The sequence below is a fragment of the Peromyscus californicus genome, unplaced genomic scaffold, assembly GCF_007827085.1.
Source record: "Peromyscus californicus insignis strain IS unplaced genomic scaffold, ASM782708v3 Scaffold_3__1_contigs__length_106647218, whole genome shotgun sequence".
In the NCBI taxonomy this organism is placed as follows: domain Eukaryota; kingdom Metazoa; phylum Chordata; class Mammalia; order Rodentia; family Cricetidae; genus Peromyscus; species Peromyscus californicus.
The window spans coordinates 16,380,620-16,401,947 of NW_026294551.1; the positions used below are offsets into that span (position 1 = coordinate 16,380,620).

General features: G+C 50.0%; 1 protein-coding gene across 1 annotated transcript; it reads left to right on the top strand.

The window, feature by feature from the left end:
* The first annotated feature begins 11,433 nt into the window (after window positions 1-11,433).
* On the top strand, window positions 11,434-21,325 carry Smarcd2 (SWI/SNF related, matrix associated, actin dependent regulator of chromatin, subfamily d, member 2). The gene is made up of 13 exons (XM_052758738.1): window positions 11,434-11,938; window positions 16,440-16,624; window positions 16,780-16,822; window positions 16,922-17,044; window positions 17,902-18,057; window positions 18,482-18,577; window positions 18,704-18,805; window positions 19,109-19,270; window positions 19,430-19,527; window positions 19,663-19,798; window positions 19,952-20,074; window positions 20,208-20,309; window positions 20,380-21,325. Exons 1-13 carry the CDS (start codon window positions 11,723-11,725, stop codon window positions 20,431-20,433), a joined length of 1,596 nt encoding a protein of 531 aa, XP_052614698.1. The 5' UTR covers window positions 11,434-11,722; the 3' UTR covers window positions 20,434-21,325.
* Window positions 21,326-21,328: the final 3 nt, after the last annotated feature.

Here is a 21,328-nt window from a genome sequence, read left to right on the forward strand (position 1 = left end):
TCTTGGGAGAAAAACCAAAAGCTAGGGGGAAAGAAAAGAAAGAAGTGCTGGAGAGAGACTTTTTTCATTACATTTTCGTAAGAACTTTATGTGTATGAGTGTTTTTCCTGTATGTGTACCGTGCACCACATGTGTCCCTGGTGCTGGTGGAGGTCAGAGGAGGCATTGGATCCCCTGAGACTGGAGTTATAGATGGTTGTGAGCCACCATGTAGATTCTGGGGATCAAACCAGGGTCCTCTGCAAGAGCAAGCAATGCTCTTAACCTCTGAGCCAACTCTCTAGTCTGGAGAATATTTTTATAAGTAAAAATGTATACCAGGAAGCCATTTGCTATAGTGTCTGCCTACAGTCCAGCACTTGAGCTAGAAGCTGGGGGATCGGGAGTTCGAGGTTGTCCTCCTTGAAGGGTAGGAGGGCAGCCTGGGCTACACAATACTTCATCTCAAAAGAGAAAAGGAGAGGCCAGCCTGGTCTGCAGAATGAGTGAGTTCCAGGACAGTCAGGGCCAAACTGTGTCTGCAAAAACCAAACCAACCAAACAAACAAACAAAACAAAACACATTTAGCTGGGCAGTGGTGGCACACACCTTTAATCCCAGCTCTCAGGAGGCAGAGGCAGGAGGATCTCTGTGAGTTCGAGGCCAGCCTGGTCTACAAAGTGAGTTCCAGGATGGCCAGGGATGTTATACAGAGAAACCCTGTCTCTAAAAACCAAAAAGAAAAAAATAGAAAAGAAAAAAAGAAGAAAAAGAAAGTACTAGAAGCTGGGTGGCAGAGCCAGGTGGATCTCTGTGAGTTCGAGGCCAGCCTGGGCTACCAAGTGAGTTCCAGGAAAGGCACAAAGCTACACAGAGAAACCGTCTCGAAAAACTAAAAAAAAAAAAAAAAAGATAGTGTTGCTGAAACTGTAAGAAAAGGGTGAGGTTGGTCTAAGGAAGGGTGCACTCAGTGGCAGAATGCTTGTCTACCACTCACAAGGCCCCGGGTTCAAACTCTTGTGTCAGAGGGGGTAGACGGTCTAAATAGTTTGTAAACTTTACATAAGATGTAGAAAATATTGGTTGGGCAAATGAAAAGCTGGACGTGGCTATGCAAGCCTGTAACCCCACCCCTGAGAAAGGTCAAGACAGGATGGTTGGGGCTGGCTGGTCAGCAGGCTAGCGTCAGGTTCAGTGAGAGACCCTGTCTCCAAGGAACAGATTCCCGTCAGTCAAATGGGTTGGTTTCTCTTCTTGTATGTATCTGTGCCTCAAAGTGTCACAAGAAAACGGAGAAAGTGAGGGTTGGTTTTGGTCACACACACATTCCTATATCTGTGTCTTTTCTTTCTTTCCTTTTTTTTTAGACAAGATCTTGCTTTATAGCCCAGGCTAACCTGGAACTATTTATCCCAGGTTGGCCTTGAACTCAGTACTCCTGACTCGGTTTCTCAAATGCTGGATTAAAGGCATGTGCCACCATACAGGTTCCCAGACACACTTTGTTCCATGCTACTTCATGCCCTCCTCTGATTTGCCTGCCACACCCACAGCTCCAATCCTTCACTGTTGCTGCTATCAGCACCCATATGATCTGATTTTGTTTAAATTCCTTTGTTTATTCTGTAAATTACATCCTAACTTAGAGGACTTGAACTGTTCCCCACCCCACCCCACCCTTTTGGTTTTGTCTTTTTGAGACAAAGTCTCATGTAGCTCAGGCTGACCTTGAACTTGCTAAGTAGCTGTGGATGACTTCGAATTCCTGGTCCTCCTGCCTCTGCCTCCCTAACGCTGGGATTACAGGGGTGCACACACTCCAGACCCTAGGAGATTAGCTGGAGGAGCAGACCGAACACAGATGTGCTATGTGCAGCTTCAGCTACGTCATGTGCCCTAGGCTCCGGGATTCTCACCTCCCATTTATATTCAAGGGTTCCCTGAAGTTTCTCCTAAGTAAGAGACACATTCCACCCTCAGCTTCCTCTCTGTGCCTGGGAGTCACGCCCTCCTCTTCTTACACTGTCCATCTCTGGTGAGGTCTACCTAACCTGCCTGTTTTCTGTTTAGCCCTCGGCACCCTGCAGTCCACGCTGCTGCTTTCCTTTCCTGCAGCCTGCATTGCCTCTAATGCATTTATGTTGGCTGGGCCCTGTTACCATGGAGAAAACCTAAACAAACCCCTAACATTATTTGTTCTCAGTTAACTTAAAAATCACTAATTTTGACGATCACAACATGTCTTAGCAACGCAGTTAGTCCCCCGGTAACTCTGACAGGTGGGTTGGGATTGGTCGCCTGGGTCAGTTTTTTAACATCCTGAAGACTGCTTCTATTGAAAGCTCTCTTCATGCCAGCCTCTGATCTGGTGGCCGGAAAGAATAAAAAGGCCCACCTCTATCTTCAGACTTTAATCGGTGCTGCATGCAAACATGTGGACCATTTGAAAACACTTTGGTCCAAAATTACAACACAGGGTTAATTTACTTCCTTTAAAGTCACCTACACCATCGGTGACTAGAATCATCAGACCATGAAATGAGCAAAAAGGGGCAGCACAGCCTAACCCTGAGTCCTCACCTGGTCCCAGAAAACATGACCATCACCACCCCGCCCCAGCCCCCAACCTCTTTCCCTCCCTTACAATCATCTCTAGTCCCTCACTCCCTAGAGCTGAGAAGTTTATTTCAGGCAGTTTCCAGCTCTTCGATCTTTGGCCACTAGACACTGGCTGGGGGGTGGGACCGGGTGGTGAGATGCCAGGAACATTTCCCCAAGTTTCCTAGATTGTGTCTCTCTCCCTGGGACTGTAAGCACCTTGGAGGCAAGGGCCCTTTGTTTTATCCCAAGAGACTGGAATGGTTATAGTCAGTCAGGAATCATCAATGACTGAACCAAAGAAAATATAAGCTAATACTTGTGGGCGCAAACACTTGGGTGCGGGACAAAAAGCTGGTAAGGAGGTTGATTTCCTCTAGCTGGGAAAGGGGCGTGCACACAACTGGGCCTGAAGGCATTTAAAGACAGACATTTTAAAACGTTTAAAAATAGGCGGGAAACAAATACTTCGAGGTGTGTTGGCGAACTCTCCCACCAGCCTATTCCCTACTGGATTTCACAGCTGGAAACCGACAAGAACCCAAGCAAACCAAATAGGACCCAAATCCTCACTGAGTGGGAGCTGTCCGCTTGTCCCTCTTGCCTCACTGGCCGCTCTTGGATGCTCGGGGACCACAGACTGAAGAGCGTCGTCATCACCGCGCTCGAAACCGCCGCGCGCTCCGACCGTTGGGTCGGCGCTCCTGGCGGGGGCGCTCTGCGCTGGGGCCGCTCGGAGGACTCCCCAGATCTGCCCGGAAACTCATGACGCTCACCAGACTCGCAACAGGGTTGGCTGGGAGGAGAAGCGCGACCGAGATTGGATTGGGTTAAAAGTTATCGCTTAAAAGATAGGATGGGTGCTCTGGAGGAAAGAGTAGGGAAGCAGTCTCCCGCTTCGAAGAGAGTGCAGATTTGACTCAAGACAGTCTCTGCTGAGCCAGGCTTGGTGGCACAGACCCGTAATCCTTGCTTGTGGGAGGTGGCGGCAAGAGAAATAGGAGTGCAAGGACATCCCTTGGCTACGTGGGAGTTCAAGGCCCTCCTGTGTTATATGAGACGCCGATTGATTGATTGATTGAAAGTTAATCTTTTCTAAATAAGAAATGATGACTGTAAAGAAAGGAGTTTTTAAAGTAAATTTATTTTTGTTTAAGTGTATGGGTGTGTGGAAGCCACATGGATACAGATGCCTTTGGAGGCCAGAAGTGGGCAGCAGGTCCCCTGGAGCTGGAGTTATAGGCATTTATGAACCACCCCACGGGAATTAAAGGTCCTATTTGGAAGAACAATAAGTGCTCTTTTTATTTTATTTTGGTTTTTCGAGACAGGGTTTCTCTGGGTAAGCTCTAGCCGTCCTGGACCAGGCTGATTTCGAACTCAGAGATTCGCCTGTCTCTGCCTCCTAGGTGCTGGGATTAAAGTCGTGTGCCACCACTGCCCGGCCAATAAGTGCTCTTAACCATTGAGCCATCCCTCCAGCCCCAAGAAAAGATCTTTAAACAAAACCAAAGAATGTCTTTCCCCTATGACTATTCATCTCTTGGTTTTGCTCAATTGCATTCTGGCTGGCAGTTCCAGTCTTGCTTTGAGTGATGTGTCTCCCGAACTCTGGTCCTTGCTGTTTACCTCAAAATTCTGAGCCACCCAGCTGCTGCCTGGTCCCCCTCTTCCAGGGTACTTGTGCCAGATAGTAATTCAATGTGACTTTGGCAAGATTCAAAAAGTCCTTTTTAGCCCACTGGCCCTAGTGTGTGTGTGTGTGTGTGTGTGTGTGTGTGTGTGTGTGTGTGTGTGTGTGTGTGTGGTTACTATTTGAAACTGGATCTCATATAACCCAGACTAGCTAGCCTCAAATTCCCAATGTTCCCAATGTTTCGGAAACTGACCTTGAAGTGATCCTCTTAGCCTCTACCTTCCAAGTGTTGGGATTACAGGCATACATCACCACGCCTGGCTCCCCTTCCCTATCCCATTCCTCCATCCCTCCCTTCACTTACAAAATGGCCCGAGTGCTCTGAAAAGCATGGAAGATAGCAACCGTGATGATGGCAGTTGGGGGGTTGGGCATAAGAAGTCACAGGAAATTCCAGAGTTAGCCCCAAGAGATAAACTGATGCTCGCATGGCAGAGGACTAGAGAAGAGCAAGAATTTATTTAATAAATATGAACAGGGCTCTTAGTTTTGTACCACGTGCGGTTTAGGGGGGCTTAGCAGGCACAACGCTCCAGTCTTTGAGGAGCTACAGTGTCTACTGAATTGTAGACAAAAGGAAACCACAGCTATGAAAGCAGGAGGTGGGTGTGTTCACGGGAAGGTGAGCTGAGTGTGGCCGGATCGGAGAATACTTGGACTGCTGGCAGAAAGCAAAGCCAGCTAACGTGGGGACAGATAGTACCGTCAACCATGCCACACTAAGGCGTTTAGACAGGCTCTTCCATAAGGTGGTGGCTTTTGGACAGTTTAGAGCTGTGGGGCACTTTGCTGGAAGCCCTGCAGTCACTCAATGTGCACAGCAAAGCAGAGGTGCTTGCAAAGCAGGCATGGGAGGGGGTGGGAAGCGCCTCGCTCTACTATCTCACATTCAGCCCAGAGTTCTGGAGACACTTCTGAGAAACCACATTTTGAAGTTCCCTGCTGAAGATAAGTGAGGGCACTTGGGTGAGTGGAAGGAAGTGCTCTGCTTTGATGTCCTGGGGGAGGAATGCCAGGGAGGATTGGGGAGGATGGCTAATGCAGGGAAACCAGTTGGATGGGAAGGAAGACATGTGGAGGATCCAAGGAAGATTTGGTGAGACACAGAACCCAGTAACTCAGACTGAGGAGCGGGGAGAGGGGAGTGGAGGATGATTACAGGAGAGTGAAGGCGCCCAGGCTTGCTTGGCTGTAGTGTCTGCTCAGTTCCTTCCTCTGCCTTCACTAGCCTGCAGAACCGGGTTGAAGGTCTCAGCAAGACACACCCGGCGTCGCCATGTCCTTGAGCTCTTCACCAAGACAGACACTGTTGAGAGGTGGCCAAATCCAGTGACAGTGAAACGCTGATCTTGAGCATGTGGATTAAGTGACTTTTTGAACATCTTTTGGGAGCTGGAGATATGGATCTGAAGCTCTGGGGGTTGGAGGTAGAGACTTAGGGTCATGGAAGGGATGGATGATGAGTGTGTCTGGATGAAGTACAGAAAAGAGGACTAAAGCTAGAAATCCAGAGAGCAAGGACATTTAGAACTAGAATGGGATCAAGAGGAAGTCAGACATGTCTGTATAGGACTAGAATGGGATCACGAGGAAGTCAGACATGTCTGTATACGACTAGAATGGGATCACGAGGAAGTCAGGCATGTCTGTAGAGGCCTCTCCTTTGTTGTTCCCTATAGTAACAGTCTGTTAATTACCCCAGTAGCTCTGGGTACAGATTCCCCCACCTTTGGAGGATCTGAGAAGTGACCAGGGATGAACCACATGATGCCCAGTTTCTACCTTGTATGGGAGAACAGATGGTAGACTCGTGCCCTAGACTCTGACATCAGAGATTGTAAGAGGGCTATGAACTGGCTGTAGCCATGAAGCTCATTACTGCCTTTCCCTTCTGCTTTTAGACTTTATTTTTTATTTTTTCAGAGCTGAGGACTGAACTCAGGGCCTTGCGCTTGCTAGGCAAGCGCTCTACCACTGAGCTAAATCCCCAACACCGACTTTACTTTTTTTAACTGCTTTATATGTGCAGAAATAAAGAGCAGAGAGTTCCCTATCCTTTCCAGTTTCCCAGTTAATAACATCTTTCATTAGTGTTGTCTAGTTGTTACAATTAATAAAGCAGTATTCATGCATTATTGTTAGGGCATATAGTTTACAGTGAAGTTCTGTGCAGTGTATAGTTCTGTGGATTTTAAATTTGTTTTATGTGTATGAATTTTCACCTGCATGTATATAAGTATACCACGTATGTGTGTCAGAGCTTTTGGGAGTGGAGTTATAGATGATTATGAGCCACCATGTGGATGCTGGGAATCTAATCTGGGTCCTCTAGAAGAGCAGCCAGTGCTTTGAACCACTGAGCCATCTCTCTAGCCAGGATTTTTTTTTTTTTTTAATGTTTGAATCCTTGGTTCTCAACTGAAATAACTGTATGGGAAGAATTAGAAAGTGTGACACTCGATGGGCTTTGGGGTTTAAAAGGATCCAGCCATTCCCAGCGTGCCTCTCTACCTCTTACTTTTGGAACAAACGTGAGTACTAAGCTGTTCCTGCTACCGTGCCCCCTCCCCATCATGGACTCTGACCCTCTGAAACCATAAGGCAAATTAAATGCTTTCTAAGTCGCCTTGGTCATCACATTTTTTCACAGCAATAGAAAGTAATCAACACAAACAGAAAGCGGCCCTAACTTCTGAGCTATTTCTCCAGTCCTACAGCATCCTTTTTAATGGTTAGATAACACTGTTTCATTTGTATTATCTGATTCTCCATTGCCAAACACTGATGCTGTTACATGACATGAAGGAAATACTAGGGTGATAACAGCAAGCCTCGGCTCCACACAATAGAAAGTCAACCTTAGCTGACCCGGCAGGAGATTCACTTGCCCATGTGCTCATGCTTAGCTTTCATGCTCTTTGAGCATACCACATCCCCCCCCCCCCTTTTTATGAGACAGGATCTTATGTAGCCGACAATGAAATGAACTTCTGCTCCTGCCTTCACCTCAAGTGCTGAGATTACAAGCATGCACTATCATATCCAGTTTTATGTGGTGCCGGGGCAGTTTTATGTGGAACCCAGGACTTCATGCACGCTAGGCAAGCACTCTGCCAACTGAGTTACCTCTCCAGCCCAGAGCAGAGAAGCCTTTCAGAAATAACAGGGTAGCTTAGAAACCAGAAGAAAACATCTGGCAGTCACTCTGATGGAAGAACCAAAGCAAAGCTGTAAACACTACAAGTCATTTTTTCCTCCCAAAAGAGCCTTTCCAAACTCCATAAGCTTCTCTTTGCCAACTCTTTGTCACTGCAGCTCCAGAAGCAAATGAAATCATTGACGTTCCTTGTGGTATTCCAGGCTAGGAGGCAGAACTCCTAGGACTGAAATCCACGTCTTTACACCAGTGTCTGCTCTCTCTATGGGCAATCTCTACACTTTGGATCATCTGCCTGTTAGACTGTGATTACTGACTGAAGTGACACTGATCTCATCCTGTACTGCCTCCTACCCACCACCCAGAAGTCTTTATTAATCCCTTTCACCCATTAAAGGTTTCTGTTTCTCTGTGGTATCTTGTGGATACTAGTTTACTTATATTTGCATATGTATGTATGTATGTATGTATGTATGTATGTATGTATGTATGTATGTAGTGTGGTGTTTCCAGACAGGGTTTCTATCTCTGGTTATCTAAGACCAGGCTGGCCTTGAACTCCTGCTTCTGCTTCCCGAGTGTTGGGATTAAAGGCGTGCACCACCACTGCCCAGCTACTTTTACATTTTAAAAAATTTTTAAATTCTGTATACATGTGTTTCTGCACATAAATGCAGTGCCTGACAAGGCCAGAAGAGGGTGTCAGATTCCCTTGGAACTGGAGTTAAGGCAGTTAGTTCTGAGGCACCCGATGTGGTGCAAGCTAGTCTTTCTACTTCTCTGCATACCAGTGCCCTGGGCCTGCCTCCACCGTCGCATCCATGTGGGAGATGCATACTGCAGCTGCCTAGATGCTCCAGCTGAAACAGGTTGGTATGGATCCAGCTGTGCCACCATCTCAATAAATATTTTCCACCATAACCTGACTACCCATATTGCCTTTTCTGAAATTCTGACCTCCTAAAGGACCTCTATACTGAGGAATGATCCTTGCTGGTCTGCTCTACGGGAGCACCAAGGTATCTTGTTTTCTTTTGTGAACTCCAAGAGGGGTACCATTAGGCCCACCAAACAGCTAAGCAAGGACCCACAGGGACCCAAGCTGGAACTTGTCCATTTGGATTTATTTTATTTTTTATTTATTTATTTTCAAGACAGGGTTTCTCTGTGTAGTCCTGGAACTCGCTCTGTAGATCAGGCTGGCTTCTAACTCAGAGATCCCCCTGCTTCTGCCTGCCTTGGGATTAATGGTGTGCCACCATGCCTGGCCGCTACTGCATGTCTTTAAGTGTTTAAAAGGATGAATCCTCAGATGACGTCTGTGAAATGAAGATAGTATCAGTAACTGCCTTGCAGCATTGAAGTAAAGATTGCCTAATGTCATGTTTATATTTAGTCATACGTATTTGTGGAACACCCCCCAAAATAACCACCACCACCACCACCACCACCACCACCACCACCACCACCACCACCACCAAACCCTCACAATTCTCATCTAAAATACAAATCTATGACTAACAGGGTTTTTTTTTTTTTTTTTTTTTTTTGAGACAGGGTCTCTCTATGTAGCTCTGGTTGGCTTGGATCTTGCTGTGTAGACCAGGCTGGCCTTGAACTCAGAGGGAACCACCTGCCTCTGCCTCACGAGGGCTGGGATTAAAGGTGTGCACCAGCACTGTCCAGCGTTTCTTTAATTTCTTAAGCAATGTCTTGCTGTAGAGCTCAGGCTGGCCTGGGACCCTCACCTGCCTTTTGCCTACAGTAGTAGTTTTCTAATGAGGGCGCTGTAGCAGTACTCCTGGTGGGCTACATTTTAAATACAGTTCTGGGATGAAAGGCAAGCTGGCAGGGATCCTTTGGAATAACTTCCCAGAGCAGCCTGCTTCTCCACCACCCCAGTTCTTCTTGGAGAGTTAGTGCAGTTACAAAAGGCTGAAATGGACATTAGCTTGTAGGTATGGGAGGGACCATAATGCAGTGACTAATGATTTTAGTGGCCTGTTCCAAGACTAACAGATTTTGGGGGGAAGGAGAGAGTGTCTCAGATGGCCAATAGGCAGGAGCTGCAGCACAGTTTAGCACTAGAGGAAAAAAATAGGAAGAGAGATGGGTGTGCTGGAATCGGGGCCTTTAATCCCAGCACTTGGAAGAGGGATCTTTGCTTGTCAAAAATCCAGCCTGGTCTACATAGAGAGTCCTGGGCCAGCCAAAGCTATATAGTGATACTCTATCTCAAAATAACAAAAAACAAAAAAAGGTATGAAGAGGTAGAGAGTAAAACTAACTTCTGAAAAACGACAGAAGAGTGCCATGAACAGGAGCTGCTAGTATAAACAAGGAAGCAATCATTTGGTTGGGAACAAAAACATAGAGCGGAGGATTTTTTTATTATGAAACGTCTCTCCAGCTTATTTCAAGTGTGGTCTACTGATAGCACCCTTTAAGATCTTGTTAGAGGGGCTGGGGAAAGAGCTCTGCCATAAGAGTACTTGCTGCTTCTGCAGAGTTTGGGATTGGGTTCCCAGCATCCACAATGTGGCTCACAACCATCTGTAACTCCAGTTTCAGGGGCTCTGACACTTGCTACAGGCACCAGGCTAGCACGTGGTACACATACATCCTGCAAACACTCTTACACATACAATAATTCTTTAAAAAGGATCTTGCTTGCCAGGCGGTGGTGGCTACATAGAGAAACGCTGTCTCAAAAAACAAACAAAACAAAACAAAAAAGGACCTTGCTAGAAATAGAGAATCTTGGGCCCTGCCCCCACTTCATTGAATCATAAACATTTTAACAAAGAAGTTCAATTTTGACTTTTCTCTTGATATAGGGTCTCTTGTAACCCTAGTCTCAACTGGTGATATAGTTGAGAATGACCCTGAACTCCAGGCCCTCCTGCCTCTACTTCATGTGTGCTGGGATTACTGGTATGCACCACTGTGAACAGTTTATGGGTTTATGAGTCTGGGGTTCAATCCCAGGGTTTGTGCATGCTAGGCAAGCACTCTACAGCCTGAGCTACATTCTCCAACCCAAACCTGAGGATTTTTTAGTGCTCACTAAAGTTAAGCAGCCCTGATTCTGTACCGTAGGGAGGAGCTCCACATTAACCGAGGGTAGGTCTGTAGCATAGCCAAAGCCAGTAGTTTCCAAAAAGGCCCTGCACGTTTCAAAACGAAGTCCTATACAAACTAGAGAAAACTTATTTCGCTACCTGGAGTTCTCTCAGTATGCAAAATTCCTTCACCTAAAATAATTTTCTGTGAGTCGGCAGTGGTGGCGCGCACCTTCAATTCCAGCACTTGGTAGGCAGATTTCTGTGAGTTTAAGGCCAGCCTGGTCTACAAAGTGAGTCCCAGGTCAGCCAGGGCTGTTACACAGAGAAAGTCTGTCTTGAAAAACAAAACAAAAAAAAACTCTGCACTGGGCCAAGTCAAGCTTTCACCCAGCTCGGTTACGTCTGGGGCCACCCATGTCCCTCGCAGCGCTGAGCAACCAATATAGGTTTTTTGGGGTAGGGGGTGGGTGGGTATGGGGTGCTGGTGAAGGTAAACGCCCAATACCACTGGTTTACATCCTCGGGCGTTGGGAAGCGCTCTTACAAAGTTGATGGCGACTATTCTGCCGCAGATCGCTTCTTTTTAAGGTTGAAAATGCAGACTGGACAGAACTGTTTTGGAGGGGTATATCGGGTACCCCGCGGAGGCAGCCTCACTACGGAGCAAGGAGCAACCACTTAATCGTGGTGGGGCTACGATTATGACCTTTGAACTCTGACCCCGCGCCTTTCTCAGCGCTTCCGCGGGCCGCTTCCGCTCCCGCTCCCCCGACTCCGGGAAAAGGCGGTCCCAAAGGGCGGGGCTCTGCGGCCGTCAGTTATGGGCGGTGCCTGTTTGAGGCGGGTCTCGCGAGGGGCGGGATTTGAAGAGGTAGTCTCGATTGGGCTGCCGGGAGGGGCGGGGCCTGTAGCAGCCTGGGTTGGGCGGGGCTGGGAGTTCGTAACCGCCTCTGGGTAACTGGACTCCGGCGGTCAAACCTCCGGAGGCCGGGAGAGGCCGGCGGGCTTGCAGCGCATCCTGGATCTGGACTCTCCCCGACAGGAGCGGAGTCGGAGGGGCAGCCGGTCCTAAAGCTGGTCTGCGAAGAACTTACGAACTTGGAAGAGAAAATCCCGGAACCCGGCCATAAAACCGGGAAGTCCCGGATCGCGGAACGTAGCTCGCGGAGCGGACTCAACACAGAGCCGGGAGGCCGGGTCGCTGCACCGCGGGACGGGACAGAGCGATGTCGGGCCGTGGCGCGGGCGGGTTCCCGTTGCCCCCGCTGAGCCCCGGCGGCGGCGCCGTTGCCGCGGCCCTTGGTGCGCCGCCTCCGCCCGCGGGACCCGGAATGCTGCCCAACCCGGCGCTCAGAGGCCCGGGGCCTTCTGGAGGCATGGGGGTCCCGGGGGCCGCCGCCTTCCGCCCCATGGGCCCCGCGGGCCCCGCGGCGCAGTACCAGGTAAGGAAGGCAGGCGGGCGCCGCCGCGAGGGCGCCTGGTCGGTCCCCCCCGGGGCCTCAGGTGCGGGCAGGAGGAGTCCCTGAACGGGCGGCCCAGGGGACGCTGCAGGAGGAGCTGTCGGAGGCTGGTGGCGGGTCAGGCCAGGGTCCCTCGGTTAGTGGCTAGGGGTTGGAGGCAGTGTCGGGGAAAGGGTGAGAGAGGCTCGACGGTGGAGGGCTTGAGCACTTAGTAGAGTCCCGGGGCTTCTTGGCACACGGCTTCTGAGTAACTGAGAGATGTAGGCTTCCTGGGATTTCCAGAGAATTGTGTGCCGCCGGGTTGAAAAGTCTAAGGCAGGTCCCGGAGTCGGGGTCAGGGAGTGACCCGAGATGTGGTGAGAAAATTTTGGAAGAGGGTCGTTACTGAGAAAACAGGGTTATCCTATCATTGGCCCCGATCCCACTGCAACTCTCTCTCTCTGCCTTGGCTTTTTTTTTTTTTTTCCTAGTTGGGAACTGGCAGAGCGTTAGTGTGTCTGAGATGGCTCCCAGCTGCTAGTTGAAGAGGAAGGAAGCCTGGCTTCCTACGACATGGGGGACTAAGGAGAGGGGGCCCAGAGGACTCCAGGTTAGATTAGCGACAGCGGCGGCCGCGTCTGAAGAAGGCCCAGTCCCAGTAACAGACTGTTCTAGATACGCTCTGTCCTGGACTTTCTTCTTGGTGTCAATGACCAGTAAAGTTTGGAGGAGTAGAGCGGCTTTGTGGAGTCCTGCTAGTCCGGGGCTGTTGCAGCGGCAGCGGCTGCTTCAGAGGGTACTGCCCTGACCCTTCTAGCTTGGAAGAGAGCAGTCTCGGGTTGCAACTTCAAAGGCCATTGAGGAGTGGGGGACAGATTCTGTGGTCAGTGTATTGGGAATTCAGCTTGACCCTGCGTGTGGGCCTCCTCCTTCCCCAGTGTTCTGGTGCGAATTGCTCCAGAATGTTTGTAAATTTTATGTTTTGCTTTTGCATTTTGGTGCTGCGCATGGAATCCAGCCAGATTGGGGATTGTGTCCATCCTTTTACCGTATATCCTTGTCACTTTTGTTACTTTTTTTTTGATACAGGGTCTCATGTAGCCCAGGCTGGCTGTGTAGCCAAAAAGCTGGCCTTGAACTCTTTCTGCCTCTCAAGTGCTGGGATTACAGCCATGCACTACCACACCCAACCTCTCTTTACTTTTATTTATTCTCCAGGTTCTTGACAAGGCCATATGTATCTCAGCCTATGTGCCACAGCCACAAATATCTGCAGGTGTGCACTGTAGCTTACTCTGTCCTCTGCTGGTGTCTCTAGGTAGAGGCCTCAGAAATAGATCCTCATGGAGTGTGCATATTCTACCAGGAATCAAATTTCTAAGAAGATATCTAACTGGGGGTGGGGATAGTGATTCTCCACCCTACCCACCTGCTCCCAACTCTTCATTTCTCCTGTCTCAAAAGAAAATGAAGAGTTTGGGTCTGAACAGAGATAGACTAGCTGGAGTTTATCTTTCCAATGTTGCATTCTTTGGAGATTCATGGGCCCAGTATATCACTGATGAGTCCCTACATCCGTTATTCTAGCCCTTGGCCCTGCTTGCTTAGGACTGATCTGGAAGCTTCCTATAGGCACGGGGGAGATATGTTTGCTCCCCCCCCCATGTAGTCCTGGCTGGCCCGACTCACTATGTATACCAGTTTCTTTGGCATGAGTCTGATAGAAAATGTGCCCTTGGGAAAGCCCCTGTGAGGATGGGAAGATGGATTCCTCCATATTTTGTAGAGTGGCCTTGGGCCTGTGCTGAGGCCAAGCTGGCCAGCTGAATAGCTGTGGCTACGAGGTGTGAGAAAGAAGATGGCCTTGAGTCTGGGCATCCCATACCAACCAGGTTGCCATCACCATCTTCTTTTTCTCCATTTCTTCCTCCTCCTCTGTTCTCTCAGGGAAGGCGGGGGAGTGGGGAAGGAGAACCCGGTTAACACTGGGTGAGTTTGAAGGAGATCCTGCTTCTTTTCATGTCCGGGTGTCCAACTTCCAAAAGAGCTTGGGGTCTGAGGACAAAGGGATTCCTCCTGGTTAGAGCTCTTGGGAGTGAGCAGGAAGAGCAAGGATTTGCATGCTCAAGCTGGGCATATTAGGGAGCTTGTTGAAATAAAAGTAATGGCCCACCTACCTCTAGAGGGTTACTCTAGTTTTGGAGCACAGTCAGCCGAAGAGCTTAACACACCACAGTCAAAAACAAAACAAAACACCTACTTTGCATTATTGCTGGGTGCACTCAGCTCAGAGTTTAAAATACGTTCATTCACAGGGTCAGGGTATGTTCTCCAAATGAAGCTCTTAGGCCCAGGCAGCCAGCAGGAGGATCAGGGCTGCAGGCTTTGGGTCAGAGCAGAGCACACTTACTTGAACCCTAACCCAGAAATGGCAGAATGAGGTCTAGCCTCTGCCATTGTCTCCTTGGTGGTTATAGAATCAAGCCAAGAATGTGGGGTGTTGGGCCAAGTAGAAGTTACTGTATTCGGGGGTCCAGGGGGCTGAACCAGGCACACCTACCCCTGTGGTGGGGCAGACAGGCAGAGAGGCTGAGAATCTGTGGCTGTGACTTTATCTTCTAACCCTGAGTTTTTAAGTAGGAGGAGTTACTGGCTCTTCAAAGCCCAGGTGTGGAGCTTGGCAAGGGGGAACTAGGACTTGAATTGTGAGCAGCCTTCCCCTGAGGCCCTGGGTGAGCTGGGGGCCTGGAGCCCTAGCCCCAGAAGTCTGGAGCAGATGTCTGGGTGGAGCCTATTCCAGGCCTGTCTGGGCTGCCTCATCCTGGGATTTCCCGGAGGACTCCCCAGTACTACAGGCTTTATGAACTTCAGTGGAGGGCTCCTTGGGGGACTGGAGTACCCCAGCTTATATCTGCAGTTACCCTAAAAACCTCAAGTCTTGGATGATGGTGGGAGTCTTACAGCTGTGGCCACCCTGAGTCTTCCCCCCATAATTTCTGGCTCTGGCTTATTGGGACAGAGAAACAGGCTGCTTTTTTCTTTTCAACAGCTTTGATGAATTTCTTCCTGATGAGGGGAGACGTGTGGCAGGACTCCCGAGGTCCCAGGATCTCCGACTTTTAACTCCTCAATTGCCACATGCTTCCCTGTCACCCGGCTCCTGTGCCTTCCCCTTGTCTCTGGGTCATGTTTCTTTCCCTGCCTCTCTGCTACTGGTCATGAATCTGACCCTCTGTTGTTGGGAACATGGGTTTGGTGCTGGATAAAGAAATTGCAGAGACTGGTCTCCAGGATGCTTGGGCACAGGGGTGGGGGGGTGGTGGGAGTGGGTCCTTTAACTTGGTGTGAATCTCCACCCAGGCTGGCCTGGTTGTCTGGTTGTACTGATTGATTGCATAACCTGGGCCCTGGGGCCAGCCCTGTGAAGCTGCCAGGGACAGTGTGTGCGAGGCAGAGCTGCCAAACAGGCCTTTCAGGCAGCAGCCATGGGAATAGAGCTGGGAGGTGGAGGGCTCCCAGAAATGTTGGAGGACTGGGTCTTGGATGAGAAACCAAGAAGCTACTTATGTCACCCAGATTGTTGCTGTTGACCCTTTATTCTACTCCTCGAATCCCAGGACAGTCTTATTCTGCAGCTTGGGATGGCTAGGGTTAAGTTGAACCAGCAGCATGGCTGCCAGGTGGTGCCTAGACCATGGGCACCATGGTCCAGATGTCTGCTGCTCTCATTCCCACAGGCCACCCAAGAACCATAACTCCCTTTTTGGGGGTCTTTTGACATAGAGGTAGGGCATGGCATAGGGAAGTGTGTGAGAGAGGAGGGCAGGCAGGCGCGTGGGGGTGGGGGGCAGGTCCGGGTTGTGGTAGAGGCCATCTGGTGACCAGATGGTGTCCGTACTCTCCTGAGGCCATCTCCACAAGTTGTGACATGGCCAAGGCATCCTATTGTATTTGCTCACCTGGGGTGCTGCTGCCTAATTAATGGCTTGCTATCCCCCCCGACTGCCTTTCTCCCAGGCAAGCCACTGGGCATGCCCCACCAGACTGTTTACACCCCCCTGTACTCCCCTGGGTTGCTATGCCCTGTCCCTGGTTACCCAAGCAGTGTTTTCCTCCAGGATGGGGAAAGGAAGAGGGAGTACATAGTGGGGTTTCTAAACTCTATAAATAACTCCAGGCGGGCTCATCCCAGGGAGCAGGACATAGCATAGTGAAGCTGGAGAGGTGGGGATAAGTCCTGAAACGTTCCCCAGGCCCTTCTTTCTGCAAACGGTGCTCCCCTCCCACCCATGGACTCTGGCTGCCTCATTTGTTGGCACGGCTGCCAGGGCGGTTGCAGGGGCGGGGCAGGTGTGGTTTACAGGCTGGGCTCAGGCGCCTGTTCCCCTTTGTTCCTGGTCTCCAGCAGGTCTCCCCATGTGCGAGAGAGATGGAGGGTATGGGCTATGGACCCCGTAGGGCTCTGCCACTGACCTGTGCGCCTCCATTATTCCACTTTACCCAGCGACCTGGCATGTCACCAGGAAGCAGGATGCCCATGGCTGGCTTGCAGGTGGGACCTCCAGCTGGCTCCCCATTTGGCACAGCTGCTCCGCTTCGACCTGGCATGCCACCTACTATGATGGATCCATTCCGAAAACGCCTGCTTGTGCCTCAGGCCCAGCCCCCCATGCCTGCCCAGCGCCGAGGGTAAGACTTTTTCATACCTTGCCTAGCTCATCTCTGGTGTTAACAGTTTCCCTCTACCTTGACCCCAAGGAGACTCTTGGCAATTTGGGAGAGGGTTTTGAAGATGGGGAGTTTGGACTGTTAACCTCTTAGATGGGTTTCTGTTTTCCTATTAGGTTAAAGAGGAGGAAGATGGCAGATAAGGTTCTACCTCAGCGAGTGAGTGTTAGGAGGCCTCCCCAGTCCTGGAATGGGAAGGGAGGGAGGATGGTAGAACTAGAGCTGGTGAAGCGAGCCATTGGATTTCTCAATCTGCAGATCCGAGAGCTTGTCCCAGAGTCTCAGGCATACATGGATCTCTTAGCTTTTGAGAGGAAGCTGGACCAGACCATCGCTCGCAAGCGGATGGAGATCCAAGAGGCTATCAAAAAGCCTCTGACGGTACATGCTACCCTGAGTCTTCCCAAACTCTGTTTTTCTTCCCTGGCACTGTCTTCCAGGGATAAGCAGGGCTCATGGGCTTAGGCAGTACTTGTCACAGCAGGGAGCAGTCCACTAGTAAGCACAACTCAGTTTAGCATGCTTCGAAATGGTATCCTGCTATGTGTGGCCATGAACTCAGTCCTCCTGCCTTTGACTTCTGAGTGCTCTGAGATCACAAGCATTTATGATTGTGCACGCCCAGTTTACTGTGTTTTAAATAGAGAATACTAGCAAATAGAAAAATAATTCTCAGTAGTGAAGTACTTACTGTAGTAGCAGAAGCATTGCATGAACATTCTGTTTCAACTGTGTGTGTGTGTGTGTGTGTGTGTGTGTGTGTGTATGTGGCTTCTGATGATTCAGAATGTCAGTCTCACAGCTCATGGTCAGACATTTGAGAGGTAGCAGAGAGGTGACAGAGTAGTTACCTTTTAACAACCCAACCCTAAAGCAGCTTTCTTCTCTTTCCTTCTTTGTTCTTTAATTATCTAGAGCAGTCCCCTGAATGTAGAGGCTTTCTAGGAGACCAAGGTATTGAAGGACTGTAGTGGGTGTTTAAATGAGGGTGGGTGGGGGTTTAGAACCTACAGCCTCACATGCTAACCTCATATATTGCTGTATTAAGCCTTGCCCTTGGCTCCAAAGGCTTCTGATCTGCCTGGTATCATGTTGTGTGCAGCTGTGGTGTTGGCACTGTCCGTTGAGTTTCTTGAAGGCTAGCACCACTACTAACTCCAAGGGTTATGACTTCTAAGAAGATAGTTAGGGCTGCCAGCACATCTGTCCACCTCTAGCTCATTGTTCTTCCTCTTCAGCAAAAGCGCAAACTTCGGATCTATATTTCCAATACATTCAGCCCCAGCAAGACAGATGGTGATAGTGCAGGACCTGCAGGGACCCCCGGGGGAACCCCAGCGGCAGACAAGGTGGCTTCCTGGGAACTTCGAGTGGAGGGAAAACTTCTGGATGATGTGAGTCGGGGTAGGAGGTGTTGGAGGGGAGAAGGCGTGTGTGAATGTAGACTGGACAGACATGAGTACTCTTTAAGAAGTCCTAGCATGGGGAAAGGGTACATCCTTATCCAGTTAGAGGTTAGAGTTGGGGGGAGAGGGTTGTTTCTATGCTGGGGGTAGGCAAGTGCTCCAGCACAGCTTGAGGACGAACATCTGCAGTTATTACACTTTTCCTCTAGATGGCAGTCGAGTGTCTTGGATTTACTCCCTCACTGGTTGGCAGTGGGGTTAATGGGGAGCCCTTTTCCTGCCAGTTTGCCAAAACTTTGAATGCTACTTCAGGGTCCAAGACTGTACCTTGAGCTCCAGGATTGAGTTGTTTCTTCTCTTTTGATTAATGAATTCAGCAGCACACCCATCTTACAGCTCTTTCCATTCCCAGCCTAGCAAACAGAAGAGGAAGTTTTCATCTTTCTTTAAGAGCCTTGTCATTGAGCTGGACAAGGAGCTGTATGGGCCTGACAACCATCTGGTGGAGGTGAGAGTGCTAGGTAGAGCCCGGGAGGGACGAGCGCCAGGGGATGCAGAGCGTAAGCTCAGCGTGCTGGTGGAGTGCTATAGCCTCTCCGTTAGTGGTCAACTCTGCTCCCCTCTTCTCGGACAGTGGCATCGGATGCCCACCACCCAAGAAACAGATGGCTTTCAGGTGAAACGACCAGGAGATCTCAATGTCAAGTGCACCCTCCTGCTCATGCTGGATCATCAGGTGACAGATGCCCAGGGATTCATGCAGGGAAGGGGAGCAGGTTCCTCTAACTCAGCGGTTCTCAACTTGGGGTGTTGAATGATCTTTTCACAGGGGTTCCCTAAGACCATCAGAAAACAGATATTTACATTAGACTTCATAAAAGTAGCAAAATTTCAGTATGACGTAGCAACAACAATAATTTTATGTTGAGGAGTTGTGTTAGAGGGCCACAGCATTAGGAAGGTTGAGAGCCACTGCTCTGCCTCCTTCCTCTTCTGTCTCTGCACAGGAGTCTGTCTTTACTCCTCTGTCCATTCCCAGCCTCCTCAGTATAAACTGGACCCCCGACTGGCAAGGCTGCTGGGAGTGCACACACAGACGAGGGCCGCCATCATGCAGGCACTGTGGCTTTACATCAAACACAACCAGCTGCAGGATGGGCATGAGCGGGAGTACATCAACTGCAATCGTTACTTCCGCCAGGTCAGCTGCTGCTCCCTTCCTGTTCTCTTCATCCCTGGCATCCGCTTTGGAACCCTAGTGGGCAAGTGCTTAGTCAGTCTTTGGACTGCTGTCTACTGGCCCTGGTGGTCTACTCCCCCGTGCCCTCAGGCATCACCAGGCCTTTGATGCTCTTTCCAGATCTTCAGCTGTGGCCGACTCCGTTTCTCTGAGATTCCCATGAAGCTGGCTGGATTGTTGCAGCATCCAGACCCCATCGTCATCAATCACGTCATTAGGTAAACGGAAGGAAGCAAAATGGGATGGCTCTTTGGAAACAGAATTCACCTTGAAACTCTGCTCGTAGAATAGGCTTGGTGGTGGTTGGGATGTACATAGCCATGTTTCTACTGCCTTTCCTGTGCTGCCTGCAGCGTGGATCCCAACGACCAGAAGAAGACAGCCTGCTATGACATTGACGTGGAGGTGGATGACCCACTCAAGGCCCAGATGAGCAATTTTCTGGCCTCTACCACCAACCAGCAGGAGATTGCCTCTCTGGATGTCAAGGTAAGTCCTTTGTCTCCACAGCCACTGAGGCCAGAGTGGGGGTGAGCTGATCTGTCACTTCCACACAGCACACTGAGGATAGGACCTCTGTACATAGATCTAAGAACAGACTCCAGGGCTGGAGTACATTTGATACTTGCACCCCTTCTGCAGATCCATGAGACTATTGAGTCCATCAACCAGCTGAAGACCCAGAGGGATTTCATGCTTAGCTTTAGCACTGACCCCCAGGACTTCATCCAGGAATGGCTCCGTTCCCAGCGCCGAGACCTCAAGGTATAATCCTCTTTTTTTTGAAGGTGGTCCAACTAACACACTGGGTGACATATTTACCCCAAGCACTATTCTAGTCCCAGAGCAAGCAGACTGGCTCAGGGGTGGGAATTATGCCATACCTTACTCTTTATAGATCATCACGGATGTGATTGGGAATCCCGAGGAGGAGAGACGAGCTGCTTTCTACCACCAGCCCTGGGCTCAGGAAGCAGTTGGGAGGCACATCTTTGCCAAGGTGAGGCTCTGCCCTTTTAGCCTCCTTTTCCTGAGAAGCTGAAGCCTGAGCCATGCTTTCTCTTCTCCAGGTGCAGCAGCGAAGGCAGGAACTGGAACAGGTGCTGGGAATTCGCCTGACCTAACTGCTCAGGGACTGCTTCCTTCCTTTGTGCCCAGCCCCGGAACCTGCAGGAGACTGTCCTCTTGGTTTTGGCTGGCTGGGGCTGCAGACATGTAGGGTGGAGTGAGGTGTGTCTCCTGCCACCTTTTACTCCCCAGTAGTTTCATAAATGTAGTGTTAGCACCCCTCATTGCTTGGTCCCAAAGCCTTATTACTTACCTTTTAGCATTGGCTTTAATTGGGTCCCTAAGATGTCGCCAGCCCCCTGCAGGCAGGCCCATGGACTGCTGGAAGTTGTGCTTTAACTTTGTAACAGACATTTCTGAACCAAAGGCTGCTGGGTTTGCATGTTTACAGGCTTCACCCTAGGGCCAGTGTCAGCTGGCTTTGGGGAGCTGGGCAAGGAAGAGGAGGCGCAGCCCAGACTCTTCCTGGCCTTTCTCAACCAAAGTTCTTTGCCATTCCTACAAGCCCAGCCTTGCTGCTGGTTTGTCCTTTTCGTGGGGTATTTGCACTATTTGGGGAGCAAGTTTTTCTATGTGGGAGCCACTTTTTTTGTACAGAGGTAACTGGGGTTTTCAGGGAGCCCTACTTGGTGCCTCCTTCCTTATTTTCTTTTCTTGATCTATGCAAGCGGCTGCAGCCGCCATCATCTCCTGGGATGCCTGGGGCTGCCCACCCCCAGCTGCTTGGGCAGGGGGAGGTGGAGTCTCCCAGAGGGAGGGAATGTGCCAGTTCTCTAATCCAGCTAAAGCAGGGGGAGTGTGCGTGCTGGAGAGGAAGGAGAAAGGTGGAAGCTGGGAGGATTACTGTTACCTTTTGCAGTTGGTCTTAAAGAGGGTGGGCCTAAGGCTTGGCAAATGCCACTTCTGGCAAACTTGGAAAATTCCAAATAAATCCTTTTGTTTACTTGTGGT

What these genes read in the sequence shown, in the direction of transcription:
- Smarcd2 (XM_052758738.1), top strand. Translation starts at nt 11,723, where the DNA reads ATGTCGGGCCGTGGCGCGGGCGGGTTCCCGTTGCCCCCGCTGAGCCCC. An exon ending in GCAATCGTTACTTCCGCCAG is followed by an intron (nt 19,271 to 19,429) that starts GTCAGCTGCTGC and finishes TGCTCTTTCCAG; the next exon opens with ATCTTCAGCTGTGGCCGACT. An exon ending in GTCATCAATCACGTCATTAG is followed by an intron (nt 19,528 to 19,662) that starts GTAAACGGAAGG and finishes TGCTGCCTGCAG; the next exon opens with CGTGGATCCCAACGACCAGA.